Genomic DNA, 17441 nt, shown 5'->3' on the forward strand with positions numbered 1-17441 from the left:
TGTCTCCTCTGGACTCAGAGCCTGCATGCGTTTTTTGCGATTTTCACCCTCTCAGTGTGGTTTGCGACACCATGTTCCATTGCAATTTTTGTTCCTCTTGATGCCTACTAACAACTCTCTGAGTTAGTCAGTCCATTAACAAAACATCCTGTAGAGAATACAATGTTTTGAATCACATTTTTTTTTTTCTGCTGAATCTTTCTTCCCATTTTGTCATTAGTCTCCGTACGAAGTTTATTGTTATTACAGTAGTTAGATCCAGCTATAAATGACTTGAGTAGTATTAGTTTATGTACGAACACTATGTTTTTAGTATAGTGTTAACTTTATTAGAATTCTGTAGCTTTCAGCGAGGAGTTTTTTCAACATCTCTGAATTAACCGTTTATTTGGCAGTGCTGTGCTCAAGCAACATGAATTTCTTGTATTTTTCTAATGAAGGCATCGTATACTTTTGAGGTCGTTTCGGCATTGATGCCTCTAAGCAACTCCTAAACATTTGATTTTTACTTGTGAGCTGTTTATGAAGTTTCTGTAATTACCAACAGATTTGCTCAAAGGTGCACAACTGCATGTCTCCTACCCCAAAGCAGAATATGCCGATATCTGCAACGTGCATTGTAGAACAATGTGGAAGAATTTTAAGAAAAGTGTAGTGAAGAAATAACTTTATGAGAATTTTTACTGCAGAGCATTTCTAGTCAGCCGAGGGCTCATTGCAGAACAATGCAAAATATTCTGCTTTGGGATGGGGGTTCTCCTATTTCCTGACAAACCAAGCAAGAACAATTTTTGAGAGGGGGTGGGGGGACATATTGCTGTGAGTTCTTCAACATTGATAGAAAAGTGAGTTGAGAAACACAGTAAATGACATTTTTACACTATTCAAGTCTATGTAAATCATATAACTACAGTGTGTTCCCTGAAGTGCACATCCAGGCCGATGTGTTGGAAGGGCAAATTCTAAGTTTGTTGACTCTCTTGTATTTTATGGGACAGATAAATTTTCCCATATTATTCGGATCTTGGGAGGGATGGTCGTTCCCATTGCTCACTTTGGAGCCATGCCTGAGCAAATGCAGACATCTTCAACTACAAATGAAGCGAACACAGACATCATCAGCTGAAAATGGAGTGAAAGTAGGCATCTTCAGCTACAAATAGAGCCAAGGTAGATGACATCTTCAGCCTTTGAATGGAGCGGAGGCAGGGATTTTCAGCTATGAACCAAGCTGAAGTAGACATCTTCAGTTGCGAATACAGCCACCTCGTTGGGCATTTTGCCTGTTGTGGCGTTGTATTTGTATAATAGGATGAAGGCAGGGGAATCCAGGACGATGTGTCTGAGAAGCAACTTATTGTGTAGGTGCATCTGATCATCCTGTATTTTATGGGACAGACAAATTTTTTGCCATATTATTCGGCTCTTGGAAAGGGTGATCACCCTCTCCCCCCCCCCCCACCTCTGGGTTCGCGCTTGGCGACATCCTATATTTTTTTAAATATTGGTAATAAGTTTCTTTTTTCGTGTAAAATAGTATTCAGGGCATCCCTGATTTGCTTAAACACAATCTTTCAATTTTTTTTTTCTTTTCTGGATATTTCAATGCTTGTCAGTTAAAGGGGGGTTGTTCCTTGTTAACAAGGAACTAACAGTGTTTCAAATTAACAAACTAAGCTTAAACTAACAGTGGGAATTTTAAAAAAAAGAGTATACAGAATATATTATATCGTTATCGTCCCCCTCATGCTAGAAGCATAAATGTGCAAATTTTCACTTTTTGGGTTTATCAACTGGTTTGTTCCTGTATTTTGCTATCTAAGTTTTGTCAGAAAGGTGAATGTTTAACCTCTTATCGAGACATTCGTTAAAAAGCATTTTAGAAAAATGACACTCCAGTAACATGGGTAGATTATTATATTCAAACCTCATTTCCCACGTTTTGAAAATTTGCACATTCGTTCTTCTGACATGAGGGCAGATAATATCATATAGGATGGGAAGGACTACCAAAACATTTGAGTTTCTTTTATAATTTGCACAATGGTGGTAATGCACTCGACTCTAGGTGAATGAATGCAAATCAAATGTTCCAACGAAAAGCCACTCACACCTTAACCCCTTGAAGTGAAGTGACGAGTCCAGGTCGTTATGAAATCGTATGTCTGAGCAGTGCTGCCTGAAAATAAATTACAGTTCAAGGGGTTAACACTTGTCAATTGAGCAGAAATGCTCAGAACTTTGTCTAGAAAAAAAAGAGAGAAGTGCAGAAAGTAAAGGTAAAAAATTGACCAATCAGAATACCAGTATCACAATTGAGGGGGTTGAAAACAAAAAGGGATGCAAGTGACAAAATTTGTAAAATTAAGTTAAGTGCTTAAAGTGGTTCCTTTACCCCAGTGCTTTTCCCAAATTGGGCAATATCGCCCCCGATGGGTGATGGAATGGTCCAGAGGGGCGATAGAAGCTACAAATTTAACATAGGATCCTATGGGTTCACTTGAGTTTTTTTTTTTTGGGGGGGGGGGATGAGAGAAAATTGTTTTTAAAGAAGGGAGCGATGAAATGAAAAGTTGGAGAAACTATGCTTTACCTAATATCTGACTACTTAACCATAGATGCACCTCGTACACATTCCTCTACGGAATTGGTACATGCCGGAATGCGAGTTTGTGTTGTGAACCTGAACGTGAAATTTGTTTCTGTGTGTGAAGTGTATTGGTTGATCACTTAAACCGTTGGAGGCCTGTTGCTCTCTGTGGCGAGACTTTTTATCAGTGAGAGAGACTCGCATTTGCGCCTTGAAGTTGGGAACCACAGAAAATCAACGTCAGCCTACCAACACTGGCGACGTTGGAGTTCGAAAACAGGTAAGGCTGCTTTCAGCCCCTCCAATGTTTTCTTCACGTCGGCGCCTCGGTGACCCATGAAGCACCCAGGGTGCTAGATGCTCATGTCAAATTTCGAGCTCGCGAGCACATTAATCAACGTTACAGTTAAATTACCTTGTACAAATTGCATTTAAGGATTGCAATTATCCTGATTTCAAGCATACATATGCCAAACTTGCCGTAAGGGTGCCTTTCTTTCAATGATGGGGGCAGCCAGTGCTCGCGCGCGGCCGCTGTGGTGGTCGAGTGGTTATAGTGACGGACCCGCGATGCGAGGATCCGGGTTCGAACCCCACAGTGGTGGTCGGCTGAAGTTGGTTTTCTGTGGTTCCCAACTTCAAGGCGCGAATGCGAGCCGATCTGCCCGTTAAAAAGTCTCGCCACAGAGAGCAACAGGCCTACAACGTTACAAATATTCAATCATTACACTTCACTCACAATTTGAAGTATAGATGGCAGCACTGAAATATCATACACAACACTGGCTACACACTCAGACTGTTCGGTGTACGCACACTCACTTTGTTCCAGACTCTGCCACGAAGCTGGGCTGGAAGAGATCTCGGCAATGGGATAAGTCCGGTGGCAGAGAACCGGACGTTCATTCAGCCAGTGCTCGCGACTAGAAAAAAGGTTGAAGACCTCTGCGCTGTATCTCTTTCAGACCGGAACATTCATTTTTTGGAATTTTCAAAATGTTTTGGCATTTTTAATACAAAAAAAAAAATGCATTTAAAACATGGATATGTCAGCAAATATTTATTTTTTTCAAGTTTTTTTTTTGTGAAGAAATTATTCACTTCGTTCAATTTTTTTTACCCAATACGATGCAGAGTTTATACATCTTTACATACAAATTTTTTCCAGAATTTTATTGCTAAATTTTATGTGATAAATCACACCTTTGTCCCGGTAACACTTTCTCCTTGAAGCCATCTTAAACCCCCCACTTCCTGAAAGTTCGAACTTTGAGCGCTGTCTTCTGATGAGAGCCCCCAAAGTTCATACTCGCCATATTTCTAACTCAAAACTCACACAATCCTGTAAGCCAGGGCTTAAACTTCCTGAGGTCAAAAGAAAAAAATTGTATAGTGAGAAATGCAACTCATATTTGTTGCACGAGGGTCTGAAAGGATCGAGTTTGTCGCCATTTAGCAGGTTGGAGGAAGAAATGGGAGATACAGCGCCAACAATGAGGGCGTGGCAAAATTTGTCCGATTTTGACCCTATTTCTTCGTTTGTCCGCTTTTGGCGCGTCCGATTTTGCTCCACTACCGTCTGCAAGAGTTATGAACAAAATGGGGATGAACCTCATTGAGACAAATCCAACAATGCTCCATTCATATGGAGTCTTCTCCAGTTTCACTTAGTGCCAAACAAAAATTGTAGTGTTATGTAAAGAGGTTTAATAGACGTGGAAAACTGCGGTTGTGTCGACGACGCAGCCTCCACTTATGTTTTTCGAACAACTTTTCAGCCATGAAGCACTCTCACAGGCAGGGGGACAGCGCGACCGCCAAAAATAATAAACATCACCCTACAATTTTCCATTGGCTTTCTTCACGGCGCGAAATTTTAACACGCTATGTGTATTTATATATGGGAAAATATGCACCAAACTATATTCTGAATAAATGAACGAATGCCAGCGGACTTATCCCGTGGCCGAAATCTTCTCCAGCCTAGCTTCGTGACAGAGTCTGGAACCAAATGTGTGTGCGCCGAACAAGCTGGGTGCGTATCCAGTACTGTGCCTGATTTTTCAGTGCAGCCATCTTTATTTCAAATTGTGAGTGAAGCGATTGAATATTTGTACCGTTGTAGACCAACACCACCTACAGAACAAGGCCTCCGCGCGAAGCTTGTGACGTCAATGAAGAAGGCTATTTCTCCTATTGCCATTGGATATACTGCAAAAAAGGGTAAAGCTATCGCATGAGTCGGCCTGCTATATCCAATGGCAATAGGTGAAATGGCCTTCTTCAGTGACGTCACGAGCTTCGTGCGGAGGCCTTGTTTTCTATGTGGTGGTGTGTAGACCCATTACTCTCTATGGAGAAACTTGTTAACGGAGAGATTGGCTCGTATTCGGGCCTGGAAGTTGGAAACCACAAAAAACAACTTCCACTACTGTGGTGCGACTGTGGTCCTCGGGATGTGAGTCCGTCATTCTGACCACCACAGTGGCACAAAACTATTCTGAGGAGCCGCTGGTGTGAAAAAAGTACAAGAACCACTGCTCTCTCTCATGGCCTTGAACCTTCTTCTTTTTTTTTTGTAGGGAATTCCCTAAAGTCTGAAGAAAATACCAATCAAGTTTGCTGCCGTTTTGTTTACCATTTCCCTTTTTCAGAGGACTTAAGTACCGGGAGGTTCTAATTGTAACGCAATCCTTATCTCCCCGTCCGAAGACTGTATAGTAGGGGAAAAAAAAAACGTCCCAGAGACCGAAACTACCCTTTGCCAATATACGTAGGTGTCCAAACAATCATTAAGATACGTCCCACTCTCTCTGAAAGAACCGGTGACGGGTATCCACACACACATGGCGTGACGTAAAGGATTCGACGTCTTCACAACGTATCGGCCGATCACGTGTGATTCTGTGGTTCCCAATAAACGAGGGATACAACTCGGAAATCTAGTCAATGAAACCTTTACAACACATCAATCAGACACGTATTGTATAAATACAGACATACGTTAGAGAGATTTCCAATTGGGCAACTTCAGTTCGTTTTCGTACTATATTTGCATCCTCCGCGCGTCAACTCCTTTTCTTAGAACCGTTTCGCAGATATATTTTTTTCCCTTTTGTTATCCCTTACATCGAGTCGTACACGCGGAAAGAAAAAAACACTTTTGTGTCGCAAAGAACCCGGTTTTTTTCATGAATGGATGGAAATGATATTGAAAGCACATACGAGAAGATTCACCAGCGACTGCTACTGACAGTTCGGGCCGTGGGAGTCGTCGTATCACATCTTAAGAAACCTTTTTTTCCGTTTTCTTTTTCCCCACTTACTTTCACTCGCGCGAGAATAAAAGCATGGAAAATTGTATTTGCCAATGTTTACTGGAAAAAGACAGAGACGAACGAACACGTCTTGTACCGGAGAGAGAGAAGAGGAAAGAGTGTGTATAGACCGAGAAGTAGCTTCTGTGTTCCTGGATAAGCACTGCGAGTCAAGTTCCGGATAACAGAAAGAAAGGCAACGTAATTCGACTCAGGAGTGGAAACGCACTCCTCCACTGCTATTTACGCAACCAGTAAAGGTGAGAACGATGATTTATTTTGATTATTGATAAGTTTGATTATATGTTCTTGAGACAATAAGAAAGTCTTAGATTTCTAAATAGGGAGTACCATGTTAAATTTGTGATCTGAGCATCACGATATAGTGTTGATCACGAAAAACAATTAAAACGTCAATTCAGCTGACACCACTAAGCTCAGTTATGCTGATGCTGCTACAACCCGTGTAGCGAGCGTTGTGGTAATGGAGTTCCTGTGGCTGCATACAAGTCACGAGAGAGCTGAGAAGCTGTAGCACTCCTGTTATAATCGACAAATGGCGATTTTCTCTGGCCGTCGTGGCTCTTGGACGACCTTGCCCAGGCTTTCTCTCGATGGATCCGGTATCCTGGAACTGTTTCCATAAGTTACACACGACGCTGGGCGTTAAATTGAACTCTCTACAAATCTGGACTTGAGATTGGCCTGCTTCTAGCCTCCCCACAATTCGCCACCTAATTCCATCATCTAAACGTTACTCATTTTTACTGTTACAATTTGAAATTAACCGATTGCTGCAAAATAACACCAAGAAACTCGCGGAGGTGTGCTAGCGAACGAAATGCGTCTTAACTTACGCGCGCTTATAAAGCCTGTTTCTCTACTGGCTCCGCCTATACACACGTGTACGCTTAAGTATTTGACGTACAAGATTTGCATTTTTGTCTAGAAGCAGTGGTTTTACATTCATTTCAGTTCTTTTCATGAAATTCGATAAAATATGCAAATTCTCTTAATTTATTTCACTAATGTAAAACCCTCAACGATATTCAAGTAGAAGACGTGGAGGTCCTAAATCTTCTAAGAAATGTATATGCAAGCAAAGCACCAGGACCAGATGATATCTATCCCAGTGTCCTCAGGGAATGTGCTAATGAATAGTTGGGGCCAGTCGCACAGATATACAGGAGTAGTGTTGCTGAGGGTATCGTCCCAAGGGATTGGAAACTTGCTAATGTTGTTCCGATATTTAAGAAGGGTAGTAGAGAAGCGGTGTCCAATTATCGTCCAGTGAGTTTGACGAGCTCCCTCTCGAAAATTTTTGAAATTATCATCAAAAGGCAGTTTGCGAAGTGGATAGACGAGAATAATGTATTGTCGGATAATCAGCATGGGTTCAGGAAGGGGAAGTCATGTGTGACTAACCTCCTTTGCTTCTATGATCACGTGACTAAGGCTTTGGGTAAGAGCAAAAATGTAGATGTTGTTTACCTTGATTTCCAGAAGGCACTCGATCGGGTCCAACATGGTAAACTCTTGAAGCGTTTACACGAGATTGGAATTGGGGGCAACTTGCTGAATTACTGTAGATAGAATCGTGGTTAAGAGATAGGTCGCAACGAGTTATGGTGAACGGGGAATTCTCTGGTTGGACAGACGTCACAAGTGGAGTTTCTCAAGGAAGTGTCCTCGGCCCCATACGTTTTTCACTTTCTATCGATAAACTCGATCAGGGTATCGATGGGTTTACTAGCAAATTCGCAGATGATGTGAAGCTAATGGGGGTAATCGGGAATCAAAACGATAGGGAGTTGCTCCAGAGCAACTTAAACAGGATTACAGCATGGGCAAATGAATGGAGCATGACGTTTAGCGTTGATAAGTGCATGGTCGCTCATTTTGGTTCGAACATCCCACGGTTTTCTTACGAGTTGAATGGTGTCACTATCCCGGATGCAACTAGGGTCACCGATTTGGGAATTCTCATTGACGAGCGGCTTAGGTTTTCTGAACATTGTTCAGCGGAGGTCAAAAAATCGAATAGAATGCTTGGTCCCATTTTCAAGAAGGTCTCTTCGCGTTCTCCTAAAGCCATTCTTCCGCTTTTTCGAGGCTTAGTTCGTCCTGGACTGGAGTATGCTGTAAGGTTTTGGAGACCATACCTACAGAGGGACATATACTTGGTTGAAGGGGTGCAGAGAAGAGCTACGCGTGTCCTTATTGGCACACGGGGGTTGAGTTATGAAGAGAGACTTCATTTTTTGAATATGTTTACATTGGATGAACGCAGGTGTCGAGGAGATATGATCGAAGTGTTCAAAATTTTCAAGGGGATGGATAGGATGGACCATGAACTTTTAGTACACCGTGAATCGACTGCTTTTACAAGGGGACACCAGTATCGATTGGTGAGGGACAATGCGAGGTTATGGTCTTGCAGGGAATTTTTCCTCTAATAGGGTTGTTAATAATGAGGAGCTCATTTTCAAAAGGGAACATTTGCACTTTTGCTGAATTTACAGTAGAAGTAAATTTGCATTACAAATGTAGATAATAGCACAACAGGTAGCGTGTAGGAGTGGTAGAGGAGTATATAAATGCTATGTTTCTTGATCAAACGGTCAAGAGAGTTACCCACGTTTGAATTTTGGAAATGTTCCGTTTTTTCAAAGAAAATTAGTGGAATTGTTACCTATTGAATTAAAATATGAGCTGGTCAAATCTGAAAAATTGGAAATTTCTACGTCACATGTTGATTCCAGAAGGTTTTAACTAGCATAGGAAGGTACTCTTACTGCCCTTTCGTCATTAACGTAAGAGACACGATCATTCTACAATGGAACCTCTAATAACGGACGCCTACACTCAGGGTCACAACTAGGAGGGAGCAGGCGGGTCTAGTGCCCCGGGCGCAAGACCAGAAGGGGCTCCGAATTCCCTCTTTAACTGCTTCTTCTACGTGGCACGTTTGCCCAGGGTGACAAATTATATAGTTGAGGCCCCTGCCTACACTGATGGACACAATTTTGAGTTACGTCGACGGGACTCGATGTATCTTACTTAGGGGTCATTCAAGTATTACGTCAGCATCGATGGGGGGGGGGGTTTCCAATTTGCTGACTTTTGATGACGAGGGGGAGTTTGGATGATGCTTACGTCATCAACCACCCTTAATGAAAATATGAAATATTTTCAGACGACAAGTAGCTGATGCCAAAGCCATATACTTTATATAGCCGCCCTGATCTGATGCGCCTCGCTAGGAAAACACAAACGTGCAGCGTGATTATGAAACACGTTTCTGTCGGCGCGAAATGATCAAGTTCGGTTCACGCTGCGCAACAAACCTATTCCTAGGAAAACTCTGCTTAAGGGATATTGTATCGAAACGTCACATTTTTCATAATCGCTTTCAAAGTTGCATTTTACAGTACAGACTCTCGATAACGGATTCCCGTGGGTCTGAAAATTCTGTCCGCTAAGGCTTCTATCAGCTTCTTTCAATGTGTTTTAAACGTACTCTCAAATGGTTGGATAGAGCAAAAAATTCGCACAATCTTACACTTAAACTGAGTATAAATTGGTGTCTCCGTGCCAAACAGGGCCTGGGGGCAACTGGCTTTCTTTCTTTTTGTCAGCAATTTTTTTTCCCCAGGGTATTGCTTAACTTGGAACTGAATGGTACACTTTCTTTTGGGTTTTGGGCCACCCCCCTCATGACAAAGCTGAACATTCATCACTATTGACGAGCTTCAAGCCAATGTTGGCATGTCTGAACATGTTGTTGATGGACCATCGTTAATCCTGCGAAGACTATAATTTCAACTTTGCAATTATTCCCCTCATTAATGCAGAATTTTCATTAACTTAATGAATTATTTCTTTCATCAATTTTTTGGAATATATATATATAATGATGTGCATAACACACAGCTGCCATCTATACAAAAATCAGAGGGCGGCAAATTTTTAGTAATAGGTGACCAAAGAAATTAGTAGAATGGGAGAAGGATGACAAAATTTGTTTTGCTTACGGGTGGCAAAACCGCCTCTGCCAGAGCCAGATAGGAATTATGCGTCAGTGAGTGAGTGACCCAACGAGTTACCCACAGTGTTTGCGAACATGCAAGTGACCGAGAGAACAAACGTCTAGGTCAACGAGTGATCAACACGTAGAGAAAGTTATTAGAAACAATGGGATGGAGGGAAAATATTTGGGGGAGGGAAGGGGGTCCTGAACCCTATATTATTGGCACAGGATCTTATGGAGATGTTGACAAATATAATGAACCGGGGGCTCGGGGGCCTATGGGTGGATACAAGCTTTTGCCTATGGCGATCAAGAGTGACCCAAGGAGTTTGCAAGCATGTGAATGGTGTAGAGAGCGTGGGACCAGGTCGATGGGCGATCGTAAAAGTGACCTAGAGCATGTGTTCGACCAAAAACAGTGAGCAATCATATGATCGACGTAAAGAATGACGTAGAGAGCAAGGGACCAAGTACGGTCAATTTCCAAAAGAGTAACCTAGAGATTGTGTGAGCATATGGGAGTAACCCAGAGAGTGAAGGATCAGGTCAACGAACGACCAAAAGATTGAACAAAAAAAGTGACAGTAAGCGTGCAAGCGAGTGATGAAAAGAGTGACTTTAGAAACACGGAGGCGTATTTACGGGGGAAAAGGGGGGTGCCTTGGTACAATGTAACTGACACGGAGTCAGCGCCCCCTACGTTCTAAAATATGTATGTGACACATCCCCCACGTACGTGCTTTTGAATTAAAATAATATCAAATGCCGCTGCTGTTGCTATCTGTTGACGAAAATCCAAACTCGGGTTCAATGTCTGTGGAGAAGTTTCATTCAATATCGGATGTATATGAGACCTATTGGTGTATGTACAGCCATCTAGTAATGAATTGGTGAACTCGCAGATGAGTTTCTGAATATAAAAATTGTGAATGGAAGACAAGTTCTTTGTTTCTGACGTCTCCCTATTCCCTGAAGATAGAACTGAGCTTGCTGTTCAGTTCAGTTTGAGGGCTTCTCTCGTAAGGAACTGCACTGAATACTGTCGTCTGCTTCATTCTGGGTTTTTTGTTTTCATCGTTTCCTTATGCCCCGAAGAAAGAACGGAACTGGCCTTCCAGTTCAGTTTGTGAGCTTCGGTCGTAAGGAACTGTACTTGACTGCTGTCGTCTGCTTTATTCTAGGTTCTTTGTTTTGAACGTTTCCTTATACCCCCGAAGAAAGAACTGAATTTGTTATTCAGCTCACTTTGTAGGCTTCGCCTGTAAGGAACCGTACTGAATAAAAATTTCTGCTTCTCAATTCAAATTTTGATATCACCGCTTGAGTTGTTTTTATTTTTTATCGTAGATGGCAGCACAAACTATACGAATCAAACCATTCAAATTTCCGTTCAACGAGTTCAGGCAGCGCCTGCTAGAGATAAAAGCACAGCCGCCATCGAGGGTGGTCAAGATATGCAATTGCATCGGGCCTCGCGCTGTTGGGGGCCCCCCGCACTATATATGAATGAGAAATATACATACATCAGTTAAATTGTTTTTATGTGAAACAGTGTCGGAGCTTCACCTCAGAATATAAAAAAAGTATTATCCAGAAACTTATCCGTCTCACGAACGGGATTCCGCCGCCCCGCATTTTCATTTCTCAAAGATAGCCAGAGGGGCGCGGAGTCTTGAATCAAACAGGAGACCCATCATTTCGAATGCTCATGAATTCTTAAATTACTTGTTTCATTGGATTTCAATCAATTCGGTAATTTCTTTCATTATTTAACTAATCCTCAATTTTCATTAACTCCGGAATTATTTGTTTCATTAAATTCTGGAATTATTTCTTTCATTAAAAAATCCTCAATTTTCATTTACTCTCAAATTGTTTCTTCCATTAATACAGAATTTTAATTAACTCTGAAATCATTCTTTTCATTAATTCCGGAATTACTTTTTTCATTAATTTTGGATTATCCTGAATTTTCATTACCTCTAAAATTATTTCCTTCATTAATCCTGAATTTTCATTAACTCTGGAATTATTTCTTTCATTAGTACAGAATTTTCATTAACTCTGGAATTATTTCTTTCATTAGTACAGAATTTTCATTAACTCTGGAATTATTTCTTTCATTAGTACAGAATTTTCATTAACTCTGGAATTATTTCTTTCATTAGTACAGAATTTTCATTAACTCTGGAATTATTTCTTTCATTAGTACAGAATTTTCATTAACTCTGGAATTATTTCTTTCATTAGTACAGAATTTTCGTTAACTCTGGAATTATTTCTTTCATTAGTACAGAATTTTCATTAACTCTGGAGTTATTTCTTTCATTAGTACAGCATTTTCATTAACTCTGGAATTATTTCTTTCATTAATCCTGGAGTTTCATTAATTCTGAAATTATTCTTTTCATTAACCCTGAACTCTCATTAATTCTGAAATTATTCTTTTCATTAACCCTGAACTCTCATTAATTCTGAAATTATTTCACTAAATCTGAAATTATTTCATTCATTAATACAGAATTTCCATTAACTCTGAAATCCTTCTTTTCCTTTATTCTGGAATTATTTCTTTCATTCATTTTGGAATGTCCGGAAATTTCATCAACTTTGGAATTATTTCTTCCATTAATCCTGAATTTTCATTAACTATGAAATTATTCTTTTACTTAATTCTGAACTTTCATTAACTATGAAATTATTCTTTTACTTAATTCTGAACTTTCATTACCTCTGGAATTATTTCTTTCATTATATTTTCATTAAATCTGGAATAATTTCTTTTATTAATACAGAATTTTCATTAACTCTGAAATTATTCTTTTCATTAATTCTGTAATTATTTTTTCATTAATTTTGGGTTATCCTGAATTTTCATCAAGTCTGAAATTACTTGTTTCATTAATAGGGAATTTTCATCAACTCAAAAATTATTTTTCATTAATTCTGAGCTTTCATTAACACTGGAATTGTATTTCTTTCATTAATTCACGAATTTTCACTAAATCTGTTATTATTTCTTTTATTAATACAGAATCATCATTAATACTGGAAATATTTCTTTCATTAATTTTGGATTATCCTGAATTTTCATTAACTCTGAAATTATTTCTCCCATTAATCTTGAATTTTCATTAATTCTGAAATTGTTTCATTCATTAATACAGAATTTTCATTAACTCGGGAATTATTTCTTTCATTAATACAGAATTCTCATCAACTCTAGAATTATTTTTCATTAATTCTGAAATTTCATTTACTCTCTTTCTGTAATTATTTCTTTCATTAATACAGAATTTTCATTAATTCTGGAATTATTTCTTTTTTCATTAACTTATTATGCTCTGCTTCTGGGAAATATGGCGCGGGACCGTTTGACATTGTAGCATGGGAATATAATGATGTGTACGACGCAGTGCTGCCATCTATACAAAAATCAGAGGGCGGCAAATTTTTAGTAATGGGTGACCAAAGAAATTAGTAGAATGGGAGAAGGGTGGCAAAATTTGTTTTGCTTACGGGTGGCAAAACCGCCTCTGCCAGAGCCAGATAGGATTTATGTGTCAGTGAGTGAGTGACCTAATGAGCTACCTACAGTGGGCGCTCGTCTTAAGCTTTACATGAGGAATTTTGATTTCTGAATCAATTCTGAGTTGCTCGAGCACCTTCGGACAGGGCCGCAGCTAAGATTTTCGCTGCCCGGGGCAAACAGTATTTTGCCGCGACCCGCAACTTTGAAATGAAATTTGATTAATTTTCTAATGGTGTTGTTTGTTTCCACCTACAACTGCCACCCCCTAAATTTTGGCACCCGGGGCAGTCCGAACCGAATTGGACCATTTCCCGTTGGCAGAAGCGTGCTACATAATCACGCGACTAGTTTGTGTTTTCCTAGCTTAGCGCATCAGCTCAGGGCGGCTATATAGTATATGGCCCTGGCGTATAAAGCGATTGTATAAGGAGTATAGAATAGCCATATTCTAGAGGCTATAGCCCTGGCATCAACTATTCCGTCGCTCGAACGCTCCGGTTTGAAGGGAAGGGAAAGAAAACAACAAAAATGAAGGGTCCCTTTCACACTCTCTATGTCACTCTTTGATCATTTACACATGCTCTATATCATTTTTGAAACATTCAAATGCTTTCACACTTTCTAGGTCACTCTTTTGGTCGCTCACTAACCTAGTCCATTGCTGTCTGGGCAGCCTTCGCCCATTCTACTAATTTTGTTGGCCACCTAATCTCCAAATTTTCCACCCTTGGCTATAGCCCGCTAACCCCCCCCCCCCCCCGGTGAATACGCCACTGGGCTCGATTCCCGCGAACGGTTGAACTGAACAAACACACGACCGGGGCTCTACGTACTAAGCACGACCAGACCCGTGGCCAAGAGTGAGCAACGGCGGTGGTCTCTATATTCACGGAAAGCTCGCTTCAGTAATAGAACCCAGACCCACAACAGTCGAAAAGCGTGTTTGTTACTTCCGAATCGGGTTATAGATGGCAGCACCTGATTGTAATAAAAAAACCATACATACAGACGAATGAAAAGAAAAAAAAAATGTCTTATGTTCTCTCTCTTCGCAGGAAGAAGTCACGATGGTACGACGGATCGTGGTGTCATGGTCGCTTCTGGTGACGGCGTGTCTCTTGGTTCGATGTTCGGCAACGGGTGGCGGCGAGAGCGCGGCCGATGTCTTAGCCGAGATCCCCAACAGGCCCATGATTTTCAACAGCCCGGATGAGCTTCGTAACTATTTGCAGGAACTGGACAAGTACTTCGCCATAGTAGGCCGACCCAGGTAACTATAACATCAAAAATCACCAATTTTTTTATATATAGGCTATATTGTTCCGGATAATTTCTCACAAGTCCTTGAAATAAGCAGAGGATGTTAACACTTTGCAGGACGTTACACATTTATTTACAGAACGACAATTTTTACATGTATTTACAAGCAGAGACCGGACCAGAGCTCTGTTATTGAGCCCCCTTTCCAACAATTCTGGCCGTTTTTATAGATACGACGAAAATTCTTCTATAGTTCCGGTTTTGTGGCACCACCGTCTGGTGACCTTCTAGATGAAAATGGCTCGAGATCTTTAATAAAGCTTTGTTCTAGATAAATCCAGAAGCTTCGAGCATATCTTGATATTTCCGGTTTGGCAACAACAGATTATTGTCCGAGGGACTCTTGAAAAATTGCGCTACGATATTTTTCGTAACAATATGTTTTTATTACTAAACTAAAGCCCAACAAAAATCCGTTAGATGGCGTGATTTCCACGCACTGAAATCACGTCGATTTGCTGATGGTAATGTGCGAAAAGATTGAGCTGCCTAAGAAATAAAGTCCGTTATTGGCATGCTGAAGCCGGGTTTTCCTAGGATCAGGTCTTCTGTGCCGCGCGCAACGTGAATCGCCCAGCGCGACACACTGTCCACTCATCAATAAGAAAAGCAGTATGACTGCTTCTGGAGGAATCACATGCGTCGTGCGCCGCGCGTTTCACCGATCTTTCCTTCATTTTTGTTGTTTTCTTTTTCTTTCCCTTCAAAAGGGAGCATGCAGGCGACATAATGGTTGATGTCAGGGCCGTATACTATATAGCCAACCCGGGCTGATGCACCAAGCTAGGAAAACACAAACGCGTCGAAGTTCACGCGGCGCAAAAAAAACCCAACTTCTAGGACAACCCTTTACTCGCCTTTGATAATTCTTTTTGGTTGCATTTGACAACTTTACTTGACTTTGACAAATTTTTTTTTGGCTGTGGTTGGCAACTTTACCTGCCTTGGACAATTTTTGTTTCGGTTGAAATTGACGACTTTACTTGCCTCTGGCAACATTTTTTGGTTGTAATTGGCAAAAGCCGCTAGGCCTTCGTGTGGATATCGCGCTGGATTCTGATCGGTCGTGGGTATCCAGGTTCGAACACCGTTGACGGCACAGTGGTGGTCGGTTGAAGTTTGTTTTCTGCAGTTTTCCAACTTCAAGGTTGTGAATTCGAGCTAGTCTCCCATTTGAGAAAGTCTCTCCGCAGATAGCAAGCAGGCAGACTTCGAACACGATATTTACATAACATGGAAAATTCAAGCATTTACCATCTTTACTTCAAAATGTCGGAGTCAGATGTCAGCACCAGCAAGAACTCGCAAGCACAATTTTCCGCAAAAAGGTTCAAAAACTTACCACCAGCGGGGAATGGCGCTGTAAGCACTGTTGTTAAACGAAATACGAGGCATCGGTTTAAAGAGTTTTTGATCGTTTCTAGAACGTGTTACAAACCATGTTTAATGTCGCGTCCCGTCCACCATTTTCTGAAAGCAAGTTAAAATTTCATTACTGCGTTCTCAACAGTAGCTCTTAGCATATCAGGAGGAATGTTACGGACATGTCGGTGTATCGCATTTTTTAATTCCGCCAAGTTGTTAATGTTATCACCAAAAAAACAGTGGCTTTGAGGTGACCCTATAACCAGAAGCCACACGATCTGGTGACCGGGGTGGCCAAGAAATGGGTAAGTGTCGGCTTATAATGCGGTCATCCGTGTGAAATGGTAACTGTTTGACACACATGTGTTGTACCAATGTGAGGTGGAGAGAGAGAGAGGGAGCCCGTTCTGCATAAAAATCGTCGTGTCTAAAGAACGTGGAGAACGCAGTAATGCCTGCTTTCAGGAAATATGGTGGACGCCACATTAAACATTCTTTGTAGCACGTTTTAGAAACGATTAAAAACATTTTAAACCGATGTCTCATATCGTCCAACAAAATTGCATACAGCGCTATTCCGTACCGGTGGTTAGTTTTTGAACTTTTTTTTTTTTTTTTGCGGGAAATTGAATTCCATGACCTCATGTAAACTATTACTAAGTTTGGTAACATCTTGTCCAGTAGTTTTCCTTTTACAGACATTTCAAAGTGGAACTTTAACTATAAAGAACCTACATTTAAATTTTTTCATAATTTTTTGTTGGCAGCACCCCTTGGGACCCTTTCCTCGTAATGAACACAAAAATTTTCAAGTGCATATTTTTTTGTAACATTTTGACAATTGCAATTTTCTTCTAATTACAGATTCGGTCGAACAATCGGGATGAGCAGAAATTTGTTCCCTTTCCTTCGGGGCTCTGACTTGCAGTCCTTCTTCCGATGATCGACTTCATCCACATTTACAATAACAATAATATAGTATTACACAGGAAGGCACATTTTCACCTTCGATCTCGATGTATTTTGCAACCAAATAAAGGACGAAGAAAATCTTCTTTTTTTTTCTGAATTCATGAATTTTTCATATACAGTCAGACTCGGTTATAACGACACCTCGGCTATAACGTCAATGAATGGCGGTCCGGGGAATAATTTTAACGAATCTTGCATATAACGTCGATGAAAAAGAACAACCTCGGATGTAACGACTAATTGTTTTTTGCCGTTGACGTTTCGATTTATTCATTGACATTCACCACAGTTTTCAAAACATTCCCGTATTTTCCC

General features: G+C 40.7%; 1 protein-coding gene across 2 annotated transcripts; it reads left to right on the forward strand.

The window, feature by feature from the left end:
- The first annotated feature begins 5475 nt into the window (after positions 1–5475).
- On the forward strand, positions 5476–17193 carry LOC149071026 (pro-neuropeptide Y-like). Of its 2 annotated transcripts, none has more exons than XM_089248607.1 (3): positions 5476–6167; positions 14525–14739; positions 17019–17193. In XM_089248607.1, exons 2-3 carry the CDS (start codon positions 14537–14539, stop codon positions 17095–17097), a joined length of 282 nt encoding a protein of 93 aa, XP_089104733.1. In that variant the 5' UTR covers positions 5476–6167; positions 14525–14536; the 3' UTR covers positions 17098–17193. The 2 variants fall into 2 exon arrangements, with proteins under 2 accessions (XP_089104733.1, XP_089104734.1); XM_089248608.1 differs by lacking the exon at positions 5476–6167 and adding an exon at positions 11389–11689.
- Positions 17194–17441: the final 248 nt, after the last annotated feature.

This window comes from Pholcus phalangioides, unplaced genomic scaffold (genome assembly GCF_987345545.1).
Source record: "Pholcus phalangioides strain wild (caught in Gottingen) unplaced genomic scaffold, Ppha-v1.0 ptg000020l_1, whole genome shotgun sequence".
In the NCBI taxonomy this organism is placed as follows: domain Eukaryota; kingdom Metazoa; phylum Arthropoda; class Arachnida; order Araneae; family Pholcidae; genus Pholcus; species Pholcus phalangioides.

What these genes read in the sequence shown, in the direction of transcription:
- LOC149071026 (XM_089248607.1), top strand. Translation starts at nt 14,537, where the DNA reads ATGGTACGACGGATCGTGGTGTCATGGTCGCTTCTGGTGACGGCGTGT. An exon ending in GCCATAGTAGGCCGACCCAG is followed by an intron (nt 14,740 to 17,018) that starts GTAACTATAACA and finishes TTCTAATTACAG; the next exon opens with ATTCGGTCGAACAATCGGGA.